The sequence below is a fragment of the Lissotriton vulgaris genome, chromosome 2_1 (genome assembly GCF_964263255.1).
Source record: "Lissotriton vulgaris chromosome 2_1, aLisVul1.2, whole genome shotgun sequence".
Lineage (NCBI taxonomy): Eukaryota > Metazoa > Chordata > Amphibia > Caudata > Salamandridae > Lissotriton > Lissotriton vulgaris.
In genome coordinates, this window is record NC_141687.1 from 1,847,103,798 (window position 1) to 1,847,121,767 (window position 17,970).

The 17,970-nt window shown below is 48.1% G+C and overlaps 1 protein-coding gene across 1 annotated transcript in view; it reads left to right on the forward strand.

Annotated features, from left to right (window-relative positions):
* Positions 1-17,970, forward strand: part of MAP2K5 (mitogen-activated protein kinase kinase 5) — a 1,222,966-nt gene that overhangs the window by 1,184,988 nt on the left and 20,008 nt on the right. Inside the window, exon 21 of the mRNA XM_086958012.1 lies at positions 10,928-10,973. Within this exon, the coding sequence (XP_086814138.1) occupies positions 10,928-10,973 (46 nt within the window). The remainder of the gene's footprint in view (positions 1-10,927; positions 10,974-17,970) is intronic.

Genomic DNA, 17,970 nt, shown 5'->3' on the forward strand with positions numbered 1-17,970 from the left:
CTATTACCTATCCTAGAGCGCTCCCCAGCGCAAGTCGTTGTAATGACTTGCGTTGAAAAACTTGCGTTGTAAAGGTACTGCGTGGTAAAAGTTGCGTCGTAAAGGATGTTTCCCGTATCTGTTGCCAATAACCTTGGAATATGGGGCATTCTCCCAAAATGTGATAACATGTTCAGATGGCTACCTTAAACCTATAAGTCAGTATGGGTAAGGCACTTTGCCAATCCTCCAGAGAGGGGTTATGATATACCTATGGCAGTAATTGTCCTGAGTCTTAACGAGATGAGACCTGAGATCTAGTAGGCATATTGAACTTAGGTGGCATCTGGCAGGCACGTATATCAAATCCCTTGTGCATGTGTCTGTGGAGTTCAAGTTGCATCACACACAGTTCTTTATTGTTTGCAATTGTGTCATGCCACAGAGCCCCATAAGACAGCCCTGACTGAAGTCACAGATTTCAATCATGTGGAATCCAAAATAACAATCAAATCATTGTTCCCATCAGAGTGGCTTTCAGATGAGCACCTGCCTATCTTAGTTAAGAAGATGTGAGCTCTACTGTCCAAAGGGTTCATTGATAAGGTTCTGGATGCAGAATTAGGGACAGATTGTTACTACAGCTATTTCCTTGTACCGAAGAAGGATGGAAGTCTTTGCCCTATTCTAGATGTTCGTTCTCTTAACACCTTCCTGAGGAAGGACAAATTAAAAATGCTAATGCTGGCCCACATTATGTATGCCTAAATCTGGGCAAACTGATGGTAGCCTTGGACCAGCAGGGTACATACTTTCATGTGCCTGTCCTGCAGCAGTTCCACAGATGTTACCAGTGGTTCAAGGTTGGCCAGGAGTATTCTCAGTTTGCTGAACTCCCCTTCGGTCTTACCAGTGCCCCTTAAGTGTTCACAAAAGTGATGGAGGTAGTCACCGCACATATTCGGAGGTGGAGAATATCAGTTTTCCCTACCAAGACAACTGGCTGTTGTGGATGGGCTTGCCGCTATTAGTTGTAGACCGTCTACAGATGGTGGTGAACTTCCTGACATCATCGGGATTCTCAATGAACGAGCCGAAGTTGTACCCGACTCCTTCACAAAGGCTTCTTTTTATAGGAGCTATCTTGGACACAGTATGGTTCAGGGCCTCTCCTCCGTTGCAACACGTCCAGGACATTCGGGCTCTCATTCTGTATCTTGTCAGATCTCAGTCCTGGATCTTGGTGAGAGCAGATCTCGGCCTCTTGGCCTCAGATATTTTGCTTGTCTACTTTGCTAGGTCTCAAATGTGGGCTGTGCAGTGGGATCTAATGTCTCAGTGGCCCCAGCACCAATGAAACCTGGTGGATGGTTTTTTTAAATATAATTTTATTGGCATTTATCATTTAGGCAGATAGGTTATCAGCAGTGTACAAGCCTCATTACACATTTCTATTTAGAAAAAAAACATTGTATGGTTCATTCCAGTCTTAACTTGTATCTATAAACCCGTAATATTCATGTTTTATGGTGTCAGTATTTTATTCTGTTTCTCCCACATTTTCAGCAAAGATCATGGCGTTACAGTGTACAATATGGGCTTTATATAGTCGCGTAGTTTTTTAAGATTGATCAATTCGGCTTGGAATAAGGATTATGAAATGCCATCTGTGCAGAGTCATCTAAAACCAAGATCAAACATTTAACTTAACATATGCAGGGAGGTGGTAGATGTTGGAATCCGAAGGTTTAGCCTGCGGGTGTAGGTTCGTAAGCAGGGTATGGCAAGGAGGGGTTCTAGCCATTTCTATTTAGGTTCATGACCAACATATTGTATACTGTGCAGTGGGCATTCGCATGAGGGGGGCTACAGTAGCAGTACCAGCATGTGAGGGGCACCCTGACTTTTTTCCTCCCTGGCCTTCTCAGCCCAGTTCCCCTATTATCTAATTCCAGAGTCCCCCCTGTAGGACGTTACCCTGGGGGACCAAATATATATTGAGGTTCCTTAGTCTGTCTGTAATTACTTATTCTAACTCGTTTGCATCCCTGCACCTCTCTTCTTCACTACATGCCTGCGTTGGTTGTTCTCAGGCAACAAGTAGTTCCTTCCACTGTTCAGCTATGGGGCGGCCTCTTTTTACCTTCAATTCCTCTCTGATTAAGGCTCTACCCTCTGCCCCAGCCCAGCTGGTTCCATCTCGTTTCTATGCACCTATCAGTGGCCCATTGGCAGATTTCCAGGACCTATTGGCTGGTGCTGTGGCCAGATCTACAAATCTATTCCCCACCTTCCACTGGAGTGGTTGTGGGAAAAGCCCCAGCAAAGATACCTCTGCCATTGTACTTAACTTGCGCCCCAGTCTATCAATGATCCTTGATAATACTTCATCCTAAAATGGATACAACACGGTGCAGGCCCAGGTCATATATATAACCTCTGCATCACTGCGATTATACCTCATCCAGCCATACATTTCCCCATAGTATGCAACTTGAAGGCGGTGGCAAGTCATATAAGTCATGTGCACAAAGTTGAATTGTATATATTTCAACCTCATGTTGTGAGAAATCCTCCTTGGGGATACCAAGATTCTGTCCCATTCCAAGTCACTAAGCTCTCAATCGAAGACCGACTCCCATCATCTGTGCAGTGTGTATCTTGAAGTAAGGGACGCTCCAATCAATGAAGCATAAAACCATTTTAACTGCTGCCCAGCTGTGCCTAATGTGAGTAGTGAGTGCAGTACTACATGTGTCTCAGGTTCTTCCCTACCCTTTACTCACCATTTTCCGAAAGTGTGGGTCAGGGCTTCATACTGCATTAACTGTCCAGGCGGAAAACCTCAGCTTTCCACTGGTTCCCTTGAAAGGGACTAACAATTTCTCCTAGTAGCAGTCACCCCCTGTCCCCAGCCCTGCCGCTGTCCAGGCTATCATTTGTTCGGATGTGAAAATCGACTGCCTATCACCATTGGGTAAACCGACCAGAGACAACACTGGTGTATATTGAGGGATTTTGGCCATGGATCATTTCCAACACTCCAGGACCATGGTCTGCAGTAATGGCTGGTAAGGGACTATCACTGTTGGGTCAAGCAGCTTATGCTAGTAAAAGACTGGGGCGTGTACCTGGCTCCATCAGGATCTTTCCCTCCTTGTTAACTCCCTCTAACCACTGCGCCAACCATTGCATTGGGAAGCCAGGTGATAAAGCTCTAATTTTGGCCCCACTAGGGCCCCTTCTGTCTTGGGGCTTCGTAGTATCTTCTGTGAAATTCTCTGCTGCCCATCTCCCCAGATAAGGTCCTGCAGCAAGGAATCCAATAGTCAAAACCATCCTGTAGGCATTAAGATCGGGAGGTTGACAGGAGTAGATGGGGTAACATGGCCATTTTGGTCAGGGAAATTCTGGACTTGATAGGTAATCGCAAGGAGCGCCAAAAAGACATGCAGAACCAGAGGGATCGGAGCGCCCTATCTAAGTTACCCTATCTCAGATCTTCAAGAGAGTGGAAAATATGAATACTCCAGTATTTGAATGTGTTGGATGCCCAATTAAGGCCTACATGTAGGGTTGGGGTTTGGAGCAGGGCGCCAGCCAATTTGAATCAGGAATATTTTGTTTTGGTTGCCCCGTAAAGCAGACAGGAGTTCAAATAGTTCCAGAGGCCCAAGGCTGTGTCAGAACCTAACACTGCATTCTTCAAATAAATCAGGAGATCATCTGCATATAAAGAGATGGTGTAGTCTCGCTGATCTACTATCAACCCCATCCCTTCACCTCCCTGTCGAAAAATTGCGGCTAGAGGCTCAATTAGCAGGGCAAATAAAAGGGGCGACAGAGGACATTCCTACTGAGTGCCGCGAGAAACCTCATATTGTGCCTATCTTAACTCTTGCCGTGGGACATGCTTATAGAACCCTCACCCACTTCACCCAACCTTCTTTTGGGTCAGAGATGGATGCACCCACCTCATACCAGACATGTGTGATCGGTGTCCCTCGGGTCCCCAGTCTGATCAGCCATGCCAGTAGGTGGACGGCTTTCCACTCCTCTTCCTGCACCATTGTAAGGTATATCTTAATGTACTGGCCTTGTAACCTTTCTAGTGTGTTGTTGCAAAGTGTTTGCAATTTCCTGCAAGTGTGTCAAAGCTGAGGTGTCTGCTCCCTGCATTTTGTCAGTCTGCGCAATTGGTCCTCTAATTCTTCCAACTCTGTATGGCGTTCTCTGTGCACCCCCATTGACGGACCAAGGCAGTGTCCCCATACTGCCACCTTAAAAGCCTCCCATCCCACCAGTGCCGTGGATGCTGTATGCGTATTAATGGGAAAGAAGTTTTCGATAACGGTGCCCAGGGCCTCCCTAAAGTGGACATCCTCCAACATCAGGGGGCTGAGTCTCCATAGTGGGAGTTGGGGGCGCGTCCCCAGGGGTTGGTGGGTCATCAATAATGGGCTGCAGTCCGAAAACGTACGCCCCAGATATTCAGTATGTGTGACGGAACCACTAAAGTCTGTGGAGCACAGGAAGGCATCCAATCTTGTGTGTAATTGATGCATAGGAGAGAAACAAGAATATTCCCTGTCCTCTGTGTGCTTTACCCTCCAAATATCCTCTAGCCCCCAGTGATTCTTCCAATCTCGGAACCCTGTTGCTGCATGTCGGGTCTGAGTCCCTGGGAGAGTGGAATGGGAACGGTCTAGTGAAATATCTGCCACACAGTTGAAATTATCCCTTGGTATCGTGGTCCCTGCTGTTAGGTCGGTCATCTGGGCTGAGAGGTCATAAAGGACGGTCTCCTGGTCTTGTTTGGGGGCATATACACTGCCAAGTGTATTATCCTGGCTGAATATTTTTCCAGTAAATAACACATATCTACCCTCCGTATATAGCATGGTAAGTACTGGTTCAAAAGGGACCCCCCCATATCCAAATTAACACACCCCGAGCATAGCCTGAAAGACTTTGCGAAAATCTGCCTGCTCAATCTTTCTACGTAATTTCTCCACTCTACCCCGCAGAAGGTGGGTCTCCTGCAGTAGAGCCACCTGTGTGCCCTGCCTCTTCAAATAGCTGTGCACGTTATGTCTTTTAATCATCAAGCCCATCCCCTTTATGTTCCTCGTTAGGAACTTCAATGTATGGTGAGTTGATGTCATGGTTGAAAAAAAATCCCCAGATTCCACCCACCTCCGCTTCCCTGCCGACCCCACCCTCAAATAAAGGATCCATTTCCACTGCTGCAACCAAAACAAATTAAACAATAAGAAAAACACCCACAGTCCACAACTCCCTGATCCCAGAGCAGTCAGGCATCAGCCAGCCGACAAACTGTAGATAAACCCTCAGTTTCCAAAGAGGGCCCAAACCAACCTGAGGAGTGGTCCCTCTAGGGGGTGCGGTCAGGTTTAGCCGTTGGTTTAGTAAGCCGCACCGGCCCAATTCTTGACCCGGCCCAATTAAACTCTGAAATGATTCAGTGGGGTGCAGCCTATCACGGGGGCCAGGCACTGTAGTTGGATGTTCCATTTTCAGATATTGTCATCTCCAGTCCTCGGGATAACTATCGGCAGGGTAACACTATCACAATGGGAGGTCCCCTCGGCCCCCTTCACAGAGCGGGAGGCAGTTTCCCTGAGGGCTCCTTGGTCTTGCATAATCTCGGCCACTGCCTGAAGCCTGCAGCTCCTTCCCTCTTGGTTTGAGATGGACTTGGTTTCTAAGGGAACCCTGATTGGGTCTCTTCCTGGGTCCCAGATCCCGAGGCACTGCTATGGGCCCGACCCCAGTGGGTGTTCTCTCAGATCTATAGGTCTCAATCCATTCCCACGCTATCTTGGGGTCTTTGCATAAATGAGTCTTCCCATCTAAAACTAAGCGGAGGCGGGAGGCGGGCGAGGAACATTAGGGAGTATCGTAGGCCTTTTTCCTGTAGGGCTTTCTTGACTTAAAAAAAAAAGTCTTGTGTGGAGTCAAGGCTCAAGGTAGGCGATCATATCTCCACCCTCCACTCCCTCAGGCAGGCCCACCACTCTAAAGATATTTATTCTATTGCGGCCCTCTACATCTTCGGCCCTGCGCTCCAGGGTACAGACTTTGTCAGAGAGCTCTGCCACTTGGAGAGACAATGCCTGTTGTGCTGTGTTAAGCTGAGCAAACAAGGACTCTGCTGCTTTCACCCTGTCAGCCAACTTATGATGTTCTGCCCTAAGGAGCCTTAACCCAACAACACAGTACTAATATATTAGTGTAATGTTGCTCTAGTGTCAGCAATGGCTTCTAATATTTTGGTCATCTGTTGTTGCGCTGGGTCCTCCAAGACTGAGGATCCTGGATTCCCTCGTTTCTACTCCAAGGAGTTATCTTCCTGAACCAGGGGCGCTGCAGTTGGCTTCGCTCTGGTCTTATCCATCCCGGCCCAAGGAGCGGACCCAATAGCTGCTATTGCAGTTGTGTCTATGAGTCACCCTTCTCTGGGGTGTCACTGCAAATGGGGGTGATCTCGGAGCTCGGGTTCAGAGAACAGATCACAACATCACCACTGTTACGTGCTTAGTCCATCAATCTCCCAGCAGGGCAAGTGTTAACCCCGCATGTTTGCCATCCACCACTGGGGGCCCAAACCTCTACTTGTGGCCCAGCCTCTTCAGCACAGCGAGTATGAAGTATAGCTCAAAAGAAGGTGTTCACAGTTGCACAGGCTTTCAGGACATTCCAAGGCCTTGTGAAACAGGGCTGGGCCCTGACCCACAGCTCTAGACGGGTGGGGGCTCATCTGCAGAAACGAGGAGAGGGGTCGGAGATCCAGGAGGTGTCAATCTGACTGCCACACCCCCCTGGCCATGAGCCAAGGCAAAGGCAAGAGATTGTCTCCACTACGGTCGGGGTTAGGACCTCTATGCCAGTCTCCGACGCCGACCCCACTTCAGGCTGTGCCCCCTCGCCTTCGCACCTCCGGCACTAACAGGGACCTATGTCCCACTCGGGGGAGCTGCCCGTTGCCCCACACAGGGAAGAAGAGGAATGTAGACGGGGAGCCAGGCCCAGCCGTATCTAGCATCACTCCTCATACCGAGCCCCAGCCTAGGCCCCAAGTATCTGCTGCCCGCAAAGAGCAAGGAGACTGCCTCCACACCACACACACATGGGGCCCGGTTAGTCCCCAGCCAAATCAATCAGTGGTCCCGTACTCTGCTCTCAGGCGGGGGCACGCCCATGTCCTGTTAACCAGGGTGATAGGTCCTCCCTTGGCCACAGAGGATCTTGCCAGCCCTTCACCTCTCTTTATCACTTCTCTCTGTGGGCCCCCACGTGGCCGTCCCGCCACAAGCCTGTCAGTGTAGCGGCACAGCCCCTATCCCGGGCCATGGGATAGACAGCATCCGAGCCCCCAAGGGTCTCCGTGCCCTAAGTGCCGTCCAGGGCTCGTTTCCGGCATGCAGGAGGCGGTGTCCAGGCCTAGCCTCACCAAGCCTCACGCTGCTAGCCGGACCCTGACTCAGGCTCTGAGTGTCTGCCATCCGGCAAGGAAGACACCCCCACTCCCCGCACCTCCGTTAGTCCTGGTCGAGCATCCGCCTGGCCAATCGGAGCTCCGCTTCTCAGATGTGGGTGCGTCTGCATCCGGTCCCACCAGGGCTGTAGGCTCTCCTGAAGCTGCAGCAGGATACGTCAGGTTCTCGCCTCCCTGTGCCACAATGACCCTGGTCCTCCCAAAGCCCTCGTCCCTCTACAGGCAGCTCAGTGCGATGTCGTCCCCCCTCCTCAGGAGCACAGCACCAATGCAGTGGGCTAGGCAGTTTCTGGGCCCCCAAGAATAGTTGGGTCAGGAACCATACAGCAGCTCAGGGCCTCCCCGACTCCCCTGCTTAGAGGCCCGGGGTCGCCATCTTGAAAGCATAGGCCCGAATTTCTGCTCCCCAGTCCTAAACTGTCCAGGCCCTCCTTGCTCACGAGCAGCGCTTCACACTTCCCACGGCTCCCCTGAACTCTGGGTATGCTCCATTGTCTATTGTGGGCCAGGAGTGTGATGAAATGGACAGGATAAGTAGTAGCCCGGTGCAGAGCAGCAATCTCACGCGTCCGCCATCTTTGGCTGCCAAGCCTCTCGAAGCCTATTCGATGTTATGCAAGTTTCAAAGGAAACTGCACAAGTTCTGCAGTGGTGGCTGCTCCATTGCAACCTGGGCAGCAGCAGACCTCTCTCCCTTCCCCACCTGAGCTGATGGCGGTGACAATTCGGTCACTGCTGGGATGTGGAGGTCCTCTCAACAAGGTGGTATCAGAGGACTCTAGTCTCTGGCTGAAATACAGCTCTGCATCAATTTGTTGGAGCTGTGAGCCATTCGCCTGGCATTGAGCGCCTTTTGGCCGTCCATCAAGGGAAGGCTGGTGCATGTTCTGGTGGTCAAGATCACCACCATGTGGTACCTCACCAATCAGGGTGGAGTAGTGTTCTGGGTCTGTGCCAAGAGGCGGTGCACCTCTGGAGTTTGCTACAGTGTTAGGGCATCTCCCCGATTGTGGTCCATCTGGTGGGATCTTTAAATGCCAGGGTGGACAATCTCAGCCAGCAGGACCCGGTGGATCACAAATTGCAGTTACACCCCAAAGTGGCACAGAGCATCTTTAGACCCTCACTAGATCTTTTCACCACTGTCAAGAACGCGCAGTTTCCAGGCTTCTGCATGCTGGAGTTCCCAAGAATCTCTCTAAGACATGCATTCAGAATAAAGTGGCGCACTGGACTCCTGTGCGCCTATGTCTTTCCTTGTCCGAGTTCTGAAGAAATCAGGAACAACTTGGCTAAAGTCATCCAAATTATCTCCAGATTGGGCCAGGAAAGTGTGGTGCCCGTAACTTCAAAGGATGAGCATTTGTCCTTCAATCAGGCTAGAATAAGGCTTTGGTAGAATCTTCTGTCTCGGCAGTAAGGACAGGTTCTGCACCTGAACCTGCATAATCTACACCTCCATGTGTTTAGATTGACTAGCAACAGTTGACTGAATTCAGTTTACCGCCTGAGGTTGTGAATGTCATCCTCGCTATCAGTAGTCCCTCTCCAAAGTCCATTTACACCAGGGGCCGGGACATTGTTGTGGCCAGGTGTGGAGTCCACAACACAGACTGCTTGTAAGCTAAACCGTTGGATGTTTAATTGTTTGTTTTGTCATAGGCCCAACAAGGCCTTGCAGTGAGACAGTATTAAAGATTATTTGTTGACTCTTTGGCCTTTTTCCATTTGCCCAATCAAATGTCCATTTTTAAATCACCTGTTGTGATGAGGTTTATTAAAGGTTTGACACATGTTCTTTCCCAAACCGTTTGTGATGCCACAGTGGAATCTTAATTTGGTTCTGATGTTACTCATGTGCATCCCCTTTAAGCCGATGCACAACTGCTCGTTGAGTCTTTTGACTCTATAAACTGTTTTCCTAATTACGATTACCTCAGCTTGTTCCGTGAATGACTTCCTCGGTGAAGCCTCCCTACACCACCTTTTTCAAAGACAAACTGGTGTTGATGAACACGGAAGCATTTTTGATAAAGCTTGTGACACCTTTTCATATTGGGTAATCCACCACCCTCACCGTGTTCATTTCTCTACTTCTCCCCTTGAAAGAGGAGAGACTCCATTGCCTGGACCCCATCAGAACCTTAAGCTTTTACATTGATTCCACCAAAGGTCATCAGGTGAGCGATCAGCTTTTTGTAGGGTTCTCTTGGGCAAAGTAATGGAAGGCTGTGCCTAAACTGACTCTTTTGAGGTGAATAGTGCTTTGAATTAAGATGTGCTACACATTGGACAAAAAGCCCCTCTGGAAGGACTGAGGCCCATTCCACCGGAGTCAAGGCTGCCACTACAGCATTGACACACACAGTACCTGTCATTGGAATCTGTCCGACCACAACGTGTGCACATGTTCACGAAGCACTACTGCCTTGACAGGCAGGTCCTACGTGATAGCTGTTTTGCCTGTTTGGTACTGCAGGACTATTTGATCCGAGCCCAATCTACAGACCTTCCACCTTTGAGAATTACTGCTTTTATATAATCTATCTTAAAGGTGAGGAATCTGCTGTACAAAGTATTCATAAGCAGAACACGTTATTTGCCTTCAGTAACGCTCTTTCTGATGAATACTTCATCTAACCACACATTCCTGACTGCTACATCCCAGTTCTGTTGCGTGGTCTTCTTTCACTATCCAAAATGGTTCCAAATTAGAGATCGACACACTGATACCTCCAATTGCCCATGCTTAGCATTCGAGGGTGCAGAAAGAGTTAAGTAACAAACTGACGCTGACACGCTGGGGAGGTATCTACATGCGCTCTGTCACTTTCGGGGCAGAACAAGGCCAATGCTGAGCTGCAGAGCTCCACGTAGTGGTACTCGGGTGCACTGCTGTTAAAAAAAAAATAAGTTTCAGATCTAGTCTGGTGCCTGGGGAATATTCTAAAGATGGGGAATCTGCTGTTAATGTATCCACCTGAAAATGCATAACCCAAAGGTAAGTCACTTGTTCGTCAGGTACACTGTTATTTACACTTTTGGAAGTGTTGCCTCTGACTGGCTTGCAAAGGTGTGGTTAGAATGGTTTCATTGTGGTTGAAACTGTATTTCTCTGAAACTTATGTTTCCGTTACCACTTTCCATGCAAAATGCACGTTCTGCAGTGCCATGCCATTAATTGTCATATGAGTATGTTGTGATCTGTTCTCCTTTTTTGTTAGTTGTAAAAAAAAATTCTCCCAAATGTGAGCTCGCTAGCAACGTTTTTGATTATTGAAGTTTCAAACTGCTAAGTACATTTTAGGAGGCTGACCTGTGTGGTGGAAATTTAGGGTGGTCACGATGAGAGGATTGTGTTTACGCATTTAGATGTATGGGTGGGCCGGTTGATATGTTGTGTTAAGTGTATGTCCTTGTCATCCACAGCATGAGGAAGCTTCCGAAGGAAAGACCAGCACCTGAAGAGTTAATGGTAAGTCTGCTCCGTTATTGGAGTTAGCTGGTGGAAAATGGCGCAGTAAAAGAACGTTGGAAAGAGATACCATAACAAAAGTACCGCTGCTAGCATGACTGTCTATAAATAACCTTGGTGAAAGCTTCAACTAGAAGACTTCCATGCACTTTTAAGAGCAGACCCTTTGGGCCCTTTTAACAATGTTGAGGCAGGCTATGAGATGTTCAGCACCTGGATTACTCGGTCGCTTGCCTCCCTTATCCCGGCGACCAGGTTTAAGGGTCGCTCCCAGGAGTCTAGCCCCTGGTATAACGATGCCCTGACTATACTGAGGAAGGCGTGTAAAAGAAATGAGCGCGAATGGAGGAAAGACTATGACCCTGGGAAAAAAGCACATTACTTGGCTGAACTTAAATCATATCATAGAGCCATTTGCAGGACGCAGGCGGCCTATTATGCCACCGAGATTAAACTTAGCCCTAACCCTGCCAAATTAATTTTTAAAGTCCTAAAAGATCTCAGTGCCAAGAAAACCTCGGTGCCTATAACTATTTGCGAACTCCATTGTGAAGAACTAGCCTCCTTCTTCGTGGGGAAATTACGTGCGATCTACCAGTCTTTTCCTTCTATGACCACTTCCCGTACTTATACTCCCCCGAGACCAGGGTCGGCCTCTAGCCTTACGGTTATCCCAGAGATTTCCTAAAAGGAACTGAGTATGCTGAGCGTGAAAAATTAAATCTGGCTCTCCTGCCGACCCACTTAAACCTGCTCAGCTCAGAGATTCCTCCTTGCTCTGTCTGATGCCATTGCGACAGATAATTAACTCCTCCTTTTCGTCCGCCATGGTGCCGGCAAAATAAAAACAGGCCTGGGTTTCTCCCTTTCTTAAAAAACCTACCTTAGACTCTACTAAGCCTGAGAATTTTAGGCCTATTTCTCTCCTTCCCTGGGTGGCGAAGGTTGCGAAAGCTCATGCTAACATCATACTTACCAACTTTTTGCGTTCCAATAACATTCTTGATGAAACGCATCATGGCTTCCGCGCCGGTCATAGTATAGAGACTACACTCCTGGCTATGACCGAACACCTGCGGACCATCCTCGCCCTGGTCAAACGGTGGCACTGATCCTGTTGGATCTTAGTGCCGCCTTTGACACTGTCTCGCATGAGGTTCTGCTCTATCGTCTGTAGGAGGCAGGGATTTCGGACCTTGCCCTGGAATGGGTTAGATCTTTCCTGACTAGAAGATCTTTCCGTGTCTCCACCCCTCCATTCTTATCCCAGGCGCATCCTATTGAGCAGGGTGTCCCTCAGGGCTCCGCATTGAGCCCCACATTGTTCAATCTTTATGTTCAGCCACTAGCGGCAGTCGCCAGGCAGTGGAACCTTACAATGGTCTCATATGCGGACGACACGCAGCTGGTGGTCGCTCTAACTGAATGTTCGACCCTAAATGTCTCCAGGTTCAAAAGCGGCCTAACGGCCGTGGCAGGCTGAATGACGTCTAATTGTTTGCAATTAAATGCAAACAAAACGGACATTCTGCTAGTCGGCAAGAGCATTGATTTATGGGGTGACCAATAGTGGCCTAATGCTTTGGGTAACGCCCCGGAAACTAAGAAAGAAGTCAAGAACTTGGGGGTGTGGATGGACGCCTCTCTTAGTTTCTGCTTCCACACTAAAAAAGTTGCTGCCACATTTTTTGGCATTTTACGAGGTCTTAAACCTATTTTCAAATTCTTTGACTCATCTACTCGACAGTCCAGTCTACTATTCTTTCTTGCTTGGTCTATGCCAGCTCCCTGCTTCTGGGGGCCAACCAAGCTGAGATCACCCGGATGCAGCGTATCCAAAATGCGGCAGCCAAAGCCTTAGTTGGTCTTCCTCAGTTCTGTTCCACCGCCGACACCATCCGGAGGTTTCATTGGCTCCCTATGGCACAGCGGATTCAGTTTAAGACGTTATATCTTTCTTTTAAAATTCTGAAATCTGCGACACCTAAATTGATCTGTAACCTATTGACCCCAGATGTCCTTTTCCGTGCATTACGTTCTTTGGGACAGCTCTTGGTTACGATGCCTCGGGTGAAATGCTGCCGAGCGGGAGGTCGCTCCTTCCACTACCTGGCAGCCAAACTGTGGAACTCGCTACCGGTCCACATTCTGGATTTCAGGAAGGCAGTTAAAACTCACCTTTTCCCCCTAAAATAGTTCATTTCGGCCACTGTCAAGCTGGGCTCCGCCGTAGTATTTTGTTCTTCAGCTGCTGTAAGCGCCGGGACGCTCCTTTGCTGGGGCAGCTGAGCGCTATACAAGTTGTTATAACACAACATAACATAACTTATTGTGGCAATGGCAGTCTAATCAGTTGCAGCGCTATACAAGCAAATCTTGCATAATGCGCCTTTTCATCCTGTAAGGACAAGCTGTGCAAAATGAGGTCATTGTTTGTGGAAAATAAAACTAATTAGCTTTGTCTCATACATCACTGGCAATACAAAGTACCTGGGGGCAGGAGAGCTCTATTCTTCTTCTCTTTGGGAAATTCGTTCGATGTATATTTAAAGGTATCAGCGTGTCTCTAACATCTTGCATGATTGTAGGTGCATAACCTGATATGCCCATTTGTCTGAGGGATAGCCACATTCCACATCCTTCTACCTATGTTTCAGTGTTCCTAAAGGACCTATCCCATTATATATGAAGATAGGTTTCTGTGTGTGTACGGGTCTCGAGATTCAAATGGGGGGTAACTACCCCATGTCAGGTTGTCCTGGTCGTGTTGATATGCTCTTGAATTTTTTAATTGCTTCATACAGGTCTGTGTTTGTTAGAAAGTTTGTGTCTCCGAGATTCATGTACCTCGTGCTGTTCCTCACTGTCCCCTAGTTACAGACCTGTGTGTACTTAGCCACGATTCTCTGTGTCACACTCCTGGTCCCTCTACAAACAATGCTTTTAGATATGTTGGTAGGTTAATGTGTCTCTGAGGCTTGGCTCGTCTCTGAAAGCTGCTCAGTGCTCCCTTAATAATATGTAGGTAGCAGGTCTTTGGTTTTGGCTGCTGCTCAGTCACACACATGCGCCCTTAGATGTTGGTAGATTTATGTGTGTCTGAGACTTCCTTTGTCCTTGATTTCTCGCCAGAGGCTCGTTAAACATCATTTAGCCAAAGTAACTGTTGGTTGGTTCTGGCCTTTAAGATCTGTGTGTGTCTGGGGTTCACCAATCTCCGTGCCTGGTCACACACAGTTCTGTGTTACGGTATCTCCTTTCCCGGTGTGTGTGTGTGTGTGTGTGCATGTATGTATACTTGTATACATGTTTATGTTTGTAAACACCTGCATATTTGCTTCTCTGTTGGTTGGTTTATTTGTCGCAAGTTCTAAGCCTCTCCTGAGAACAATCATGGAAGACTGGACAAAATGATAATATGGAATATGGCAACCTCAGAGTAGCACAAATCTTCCAACATACACAGAGAGAGTGAGTGTGTGCGTGTGTGTGTGTTTGTTTACATTTGTGAGTTTGAGCGTTAGGCCCAGTACAGAGGCCATTATGTATATTTGTAGGTTGTGTGTCTGAAAGTTCCATGTTTGTTTAGGTGTTTTATGCAGAAAGGACGTGTATTTAATTTGTCCTTGGGGTGCCATCACACACTGGTGTGAAAGTTGCCGTGTTCCGTGTCTCGTAGGTGTCCATTTTTGTTTAAGTTGTGTTATAAGGCCCTGGCATAAAATGACTATGGTTGCTCCTTGGTGTCATCACATGGACATGTTGGTAGGTTTGTGTCAGTCTGAAGCTTATATATATCTTATGAAGATTATATATATATATATATATATATATATATATATATATATATATATATATATATATATATATATATATATATATATATATATATATATATATATATATATATATATATATATATATATATATATATATATATATATATATCTGGGTCCCTTAATGCTCCCCAGAGTGTTTCTCGGCGATGCATATGTTGGCATGTTCTCTTGGTTTCGTCCGCCCGCCCTAATAGCTCACCTCCCTGTGCACATCTTGCTCTTTTCCGAGGCTGCCATTTCTGAGCTCTATTTAATGGAATCTCTGCATAGTGAAGCAATCGGGTCAGGCGGAAGCGGCGCCTGCTCGAGATCAATGCCTGCTAATTCCCTATCTGGGCCACTTCATTATCTCCTGCTGATTCCACCATGGCCGCCCCCTCCTCCTCCCCGCGCCTGGGCCGGGCTGGAAGTATGTAGCCCATACATATTAAAACATATAGCCGCTCTATCTGTATGTAAATGCAGGAGGCACAGCTGGAGACGGCAGCGAACTTAGATTTACTAATAGTTATTATCTCTTCTGGCTGCTCGGTGCAGGAACACTTTAGGAGACAACTGACACACGAGCAGCATCTGGTCGCTTGTTTTTCTACTGTACGGTTTGGTAATTCTGTGGGTTTTGTTGGGAGATCTTGGTGAATACTTGCAAGTAAAAGAACACGTAAACGGTAAGCAATCATGTTCATTTGGTGTGTACGAGAGAGAAAGAGAGGGAGTCTCTCTCTTTCTCAGGCATGTGTAACTCTAGGACACACACATAGCTAAGACAGTTTTTCTCAACCCTGCCTCGAAGGGTTGAAAACTCCATACATTACTTATGTCCGAGTCTTAACTGTGCCAATGTACCTCACTATAAGCGTTTATAGATATCCCTGCAAATTTGTCGGCTTTAGCTCCTGTACATATTTGGACCTTCCTTTATTTACCTGTGTTTAATTATGCTGCAAGGATGGCATTCACTTAAACTTGCCAGCATATAAACACTGGGGGCAGTCGGAGGGCGAAATTGGGTGGGGAGCGAGAGGTTTCCAAGTACAAGGCACTCAACTATTAAATTCTCTGCCTTTTGAAATGCGACTTGAACCTTCATGATCTATATTTCTAACAGCTCTTAAGATCAGCTCTGGGTAGTGTGAGCAACATAAATTTCAGTTTTCCGAAACTGACTATCGCCTAGCACCAAGACACTCGACTTGATGTGATTTCGGAACTTTAAAAGTCACCTGAAATAAATAATTAATTTCAGAGTGGGGCGGATGCAGGTAAACATTATTTTAAAACTCACAAAGTTATGCTCCCATCTGAGACTTTTAAGGAATTAATTCCACATTATATCTAATACCACTTTCAGATATTTACCTCTGAATTTTGTGGATAGTACTGATTGGAAGGGGAATCGAGACGTCTGACTTGTTAATGCTAGCTCCTTCTAGACGTGACATGGTTCTCTGTGTTGAATTTGTTGTTCCACTTTTTTTTTTTTTTTTTTTTTTTAAATTTTTGAAAACCTTTATTCAAGATCACCGCACACAGCTATTTAGCCCAACATCCCGGAGGCAGGGCAGCCAAATACGAAGGAGGTCAACAGTGTGCAACATCAGAACATAATCATCAAAGGTTAATTTTTATAAGAAAGAGATAACAACTGGCGCCCGTGGGCGCGAAAGTGGCAGTAAACAAAAAGTGTGTGACGCTGGGTGTCCGGGGACGGGTAGGGAGTAAGGCAGTACAACCTAACAGAAAAGGAAAGTCGCAGGATGGGAAAGAGGGAGAAGGGGGAGGGTTTCAGGAGAAAGAAACAACTCAAAGCTCAGTTGGCGTCACAGGTCAGGGCAATGCTGCTTCTTGTGGGTCAATCGGTTCAGGTGGTTGGCACACATCCCCCCTGTATTCATTCCACGCCCCCCAGACCTTCATCCAATTCCTCGGCCTCCCCCTGGCTACATAGACCGTCTTTTCCCTGAACATACACCAATCCATATTGGCCTTCCACTGCACCAGCAGGGGGGCCGTGGTAGCGCCCCACCGCTGTGCTATGTCCCTCTTCGCCACCATGTTCCCCAGGGTAACCCACCTAGTCTGCGCGACATTATGATCTGACGGTTCCCAAACATTCAGGAGGCACCGACGGGCCTCCGCACGGGAGGCCACGCCAGTAACCTCCGACATCACGCGGTGGATCCTCCTCCAATAGGAGGCGATCACCGGGCAGTCCCAGAGGATATGAAGGAAGGTGGCCTGGGCCCCACACCCTCTGCGGCAAAGACCATCTGGGGAGAAGCCCATGCGCATCAATCGGGGCCCAGTCATATACACCCGGTGTAGGATCTTAAACTGCACGAGGCGAAGACGGGAAGAAATGGCAACCTCCTTAGGAGAGGAAACCGCACTCTGCCAGTCCTCATCGTCCAGTTCAAGGCCATCCGCCACCCACTGATCCCTCAAGCCAAGAAGGAGGTCTGTACGCACATTGATCAGCTTCTTGTATGCGAGGGAGATCGCGCTGTCTGGCACATGCCCATCTAGGATCCTATCCTCCAGCGGGGAACTTTCCGGAATGACTCCATCCGGCGGGGAGGCCGAGAGTAGCGCATGTCTCAACTGTGCGTAGCGGAAGAACTCCGTCGCGCCCAGTTGGTACTCAGTCTGTAACTGGGAGAAGGTCTTGATCAAACCCCTGGAAACCATGTCCTCAACCCTGCTGATGCCAATGATGTCCCACTTGTCAAAACCTTTGGTGTGCCACAGCCTACCCAGGATGTCAGAGTCAAAGAGGGGAGTGAATTTCGTAAGCCTGCCCTGCCATCCCTGCGCCTTGGTAACCGTTTTCCAAATGCGAACCGCCGTGCGGGTGGGGCCAGTCAGTTTACGGTCAAAAGACCTGGAATACAGGGCACGATAATAGTTCCCACCGCCCATCAGCCATCTGTCCATGGCATATCCAGGATTCTCCACTGGGCCGTAAAAACCATGGTTAAGGGCAGCGAGCTGCGACGACCAATAGTACCGGCGCACATCCGGGAGGGCTATGCCCCCATCATACCATGGGAGCGTGAGTTTGTGGAGGGCCACACGTGGGCGGCCCTCCCAAAGGAGGTTACGAAGAAGGCCTTCAATGTCGCGGAAGTATCGGGCCGGGACAGGGTCCTGCGCATTCT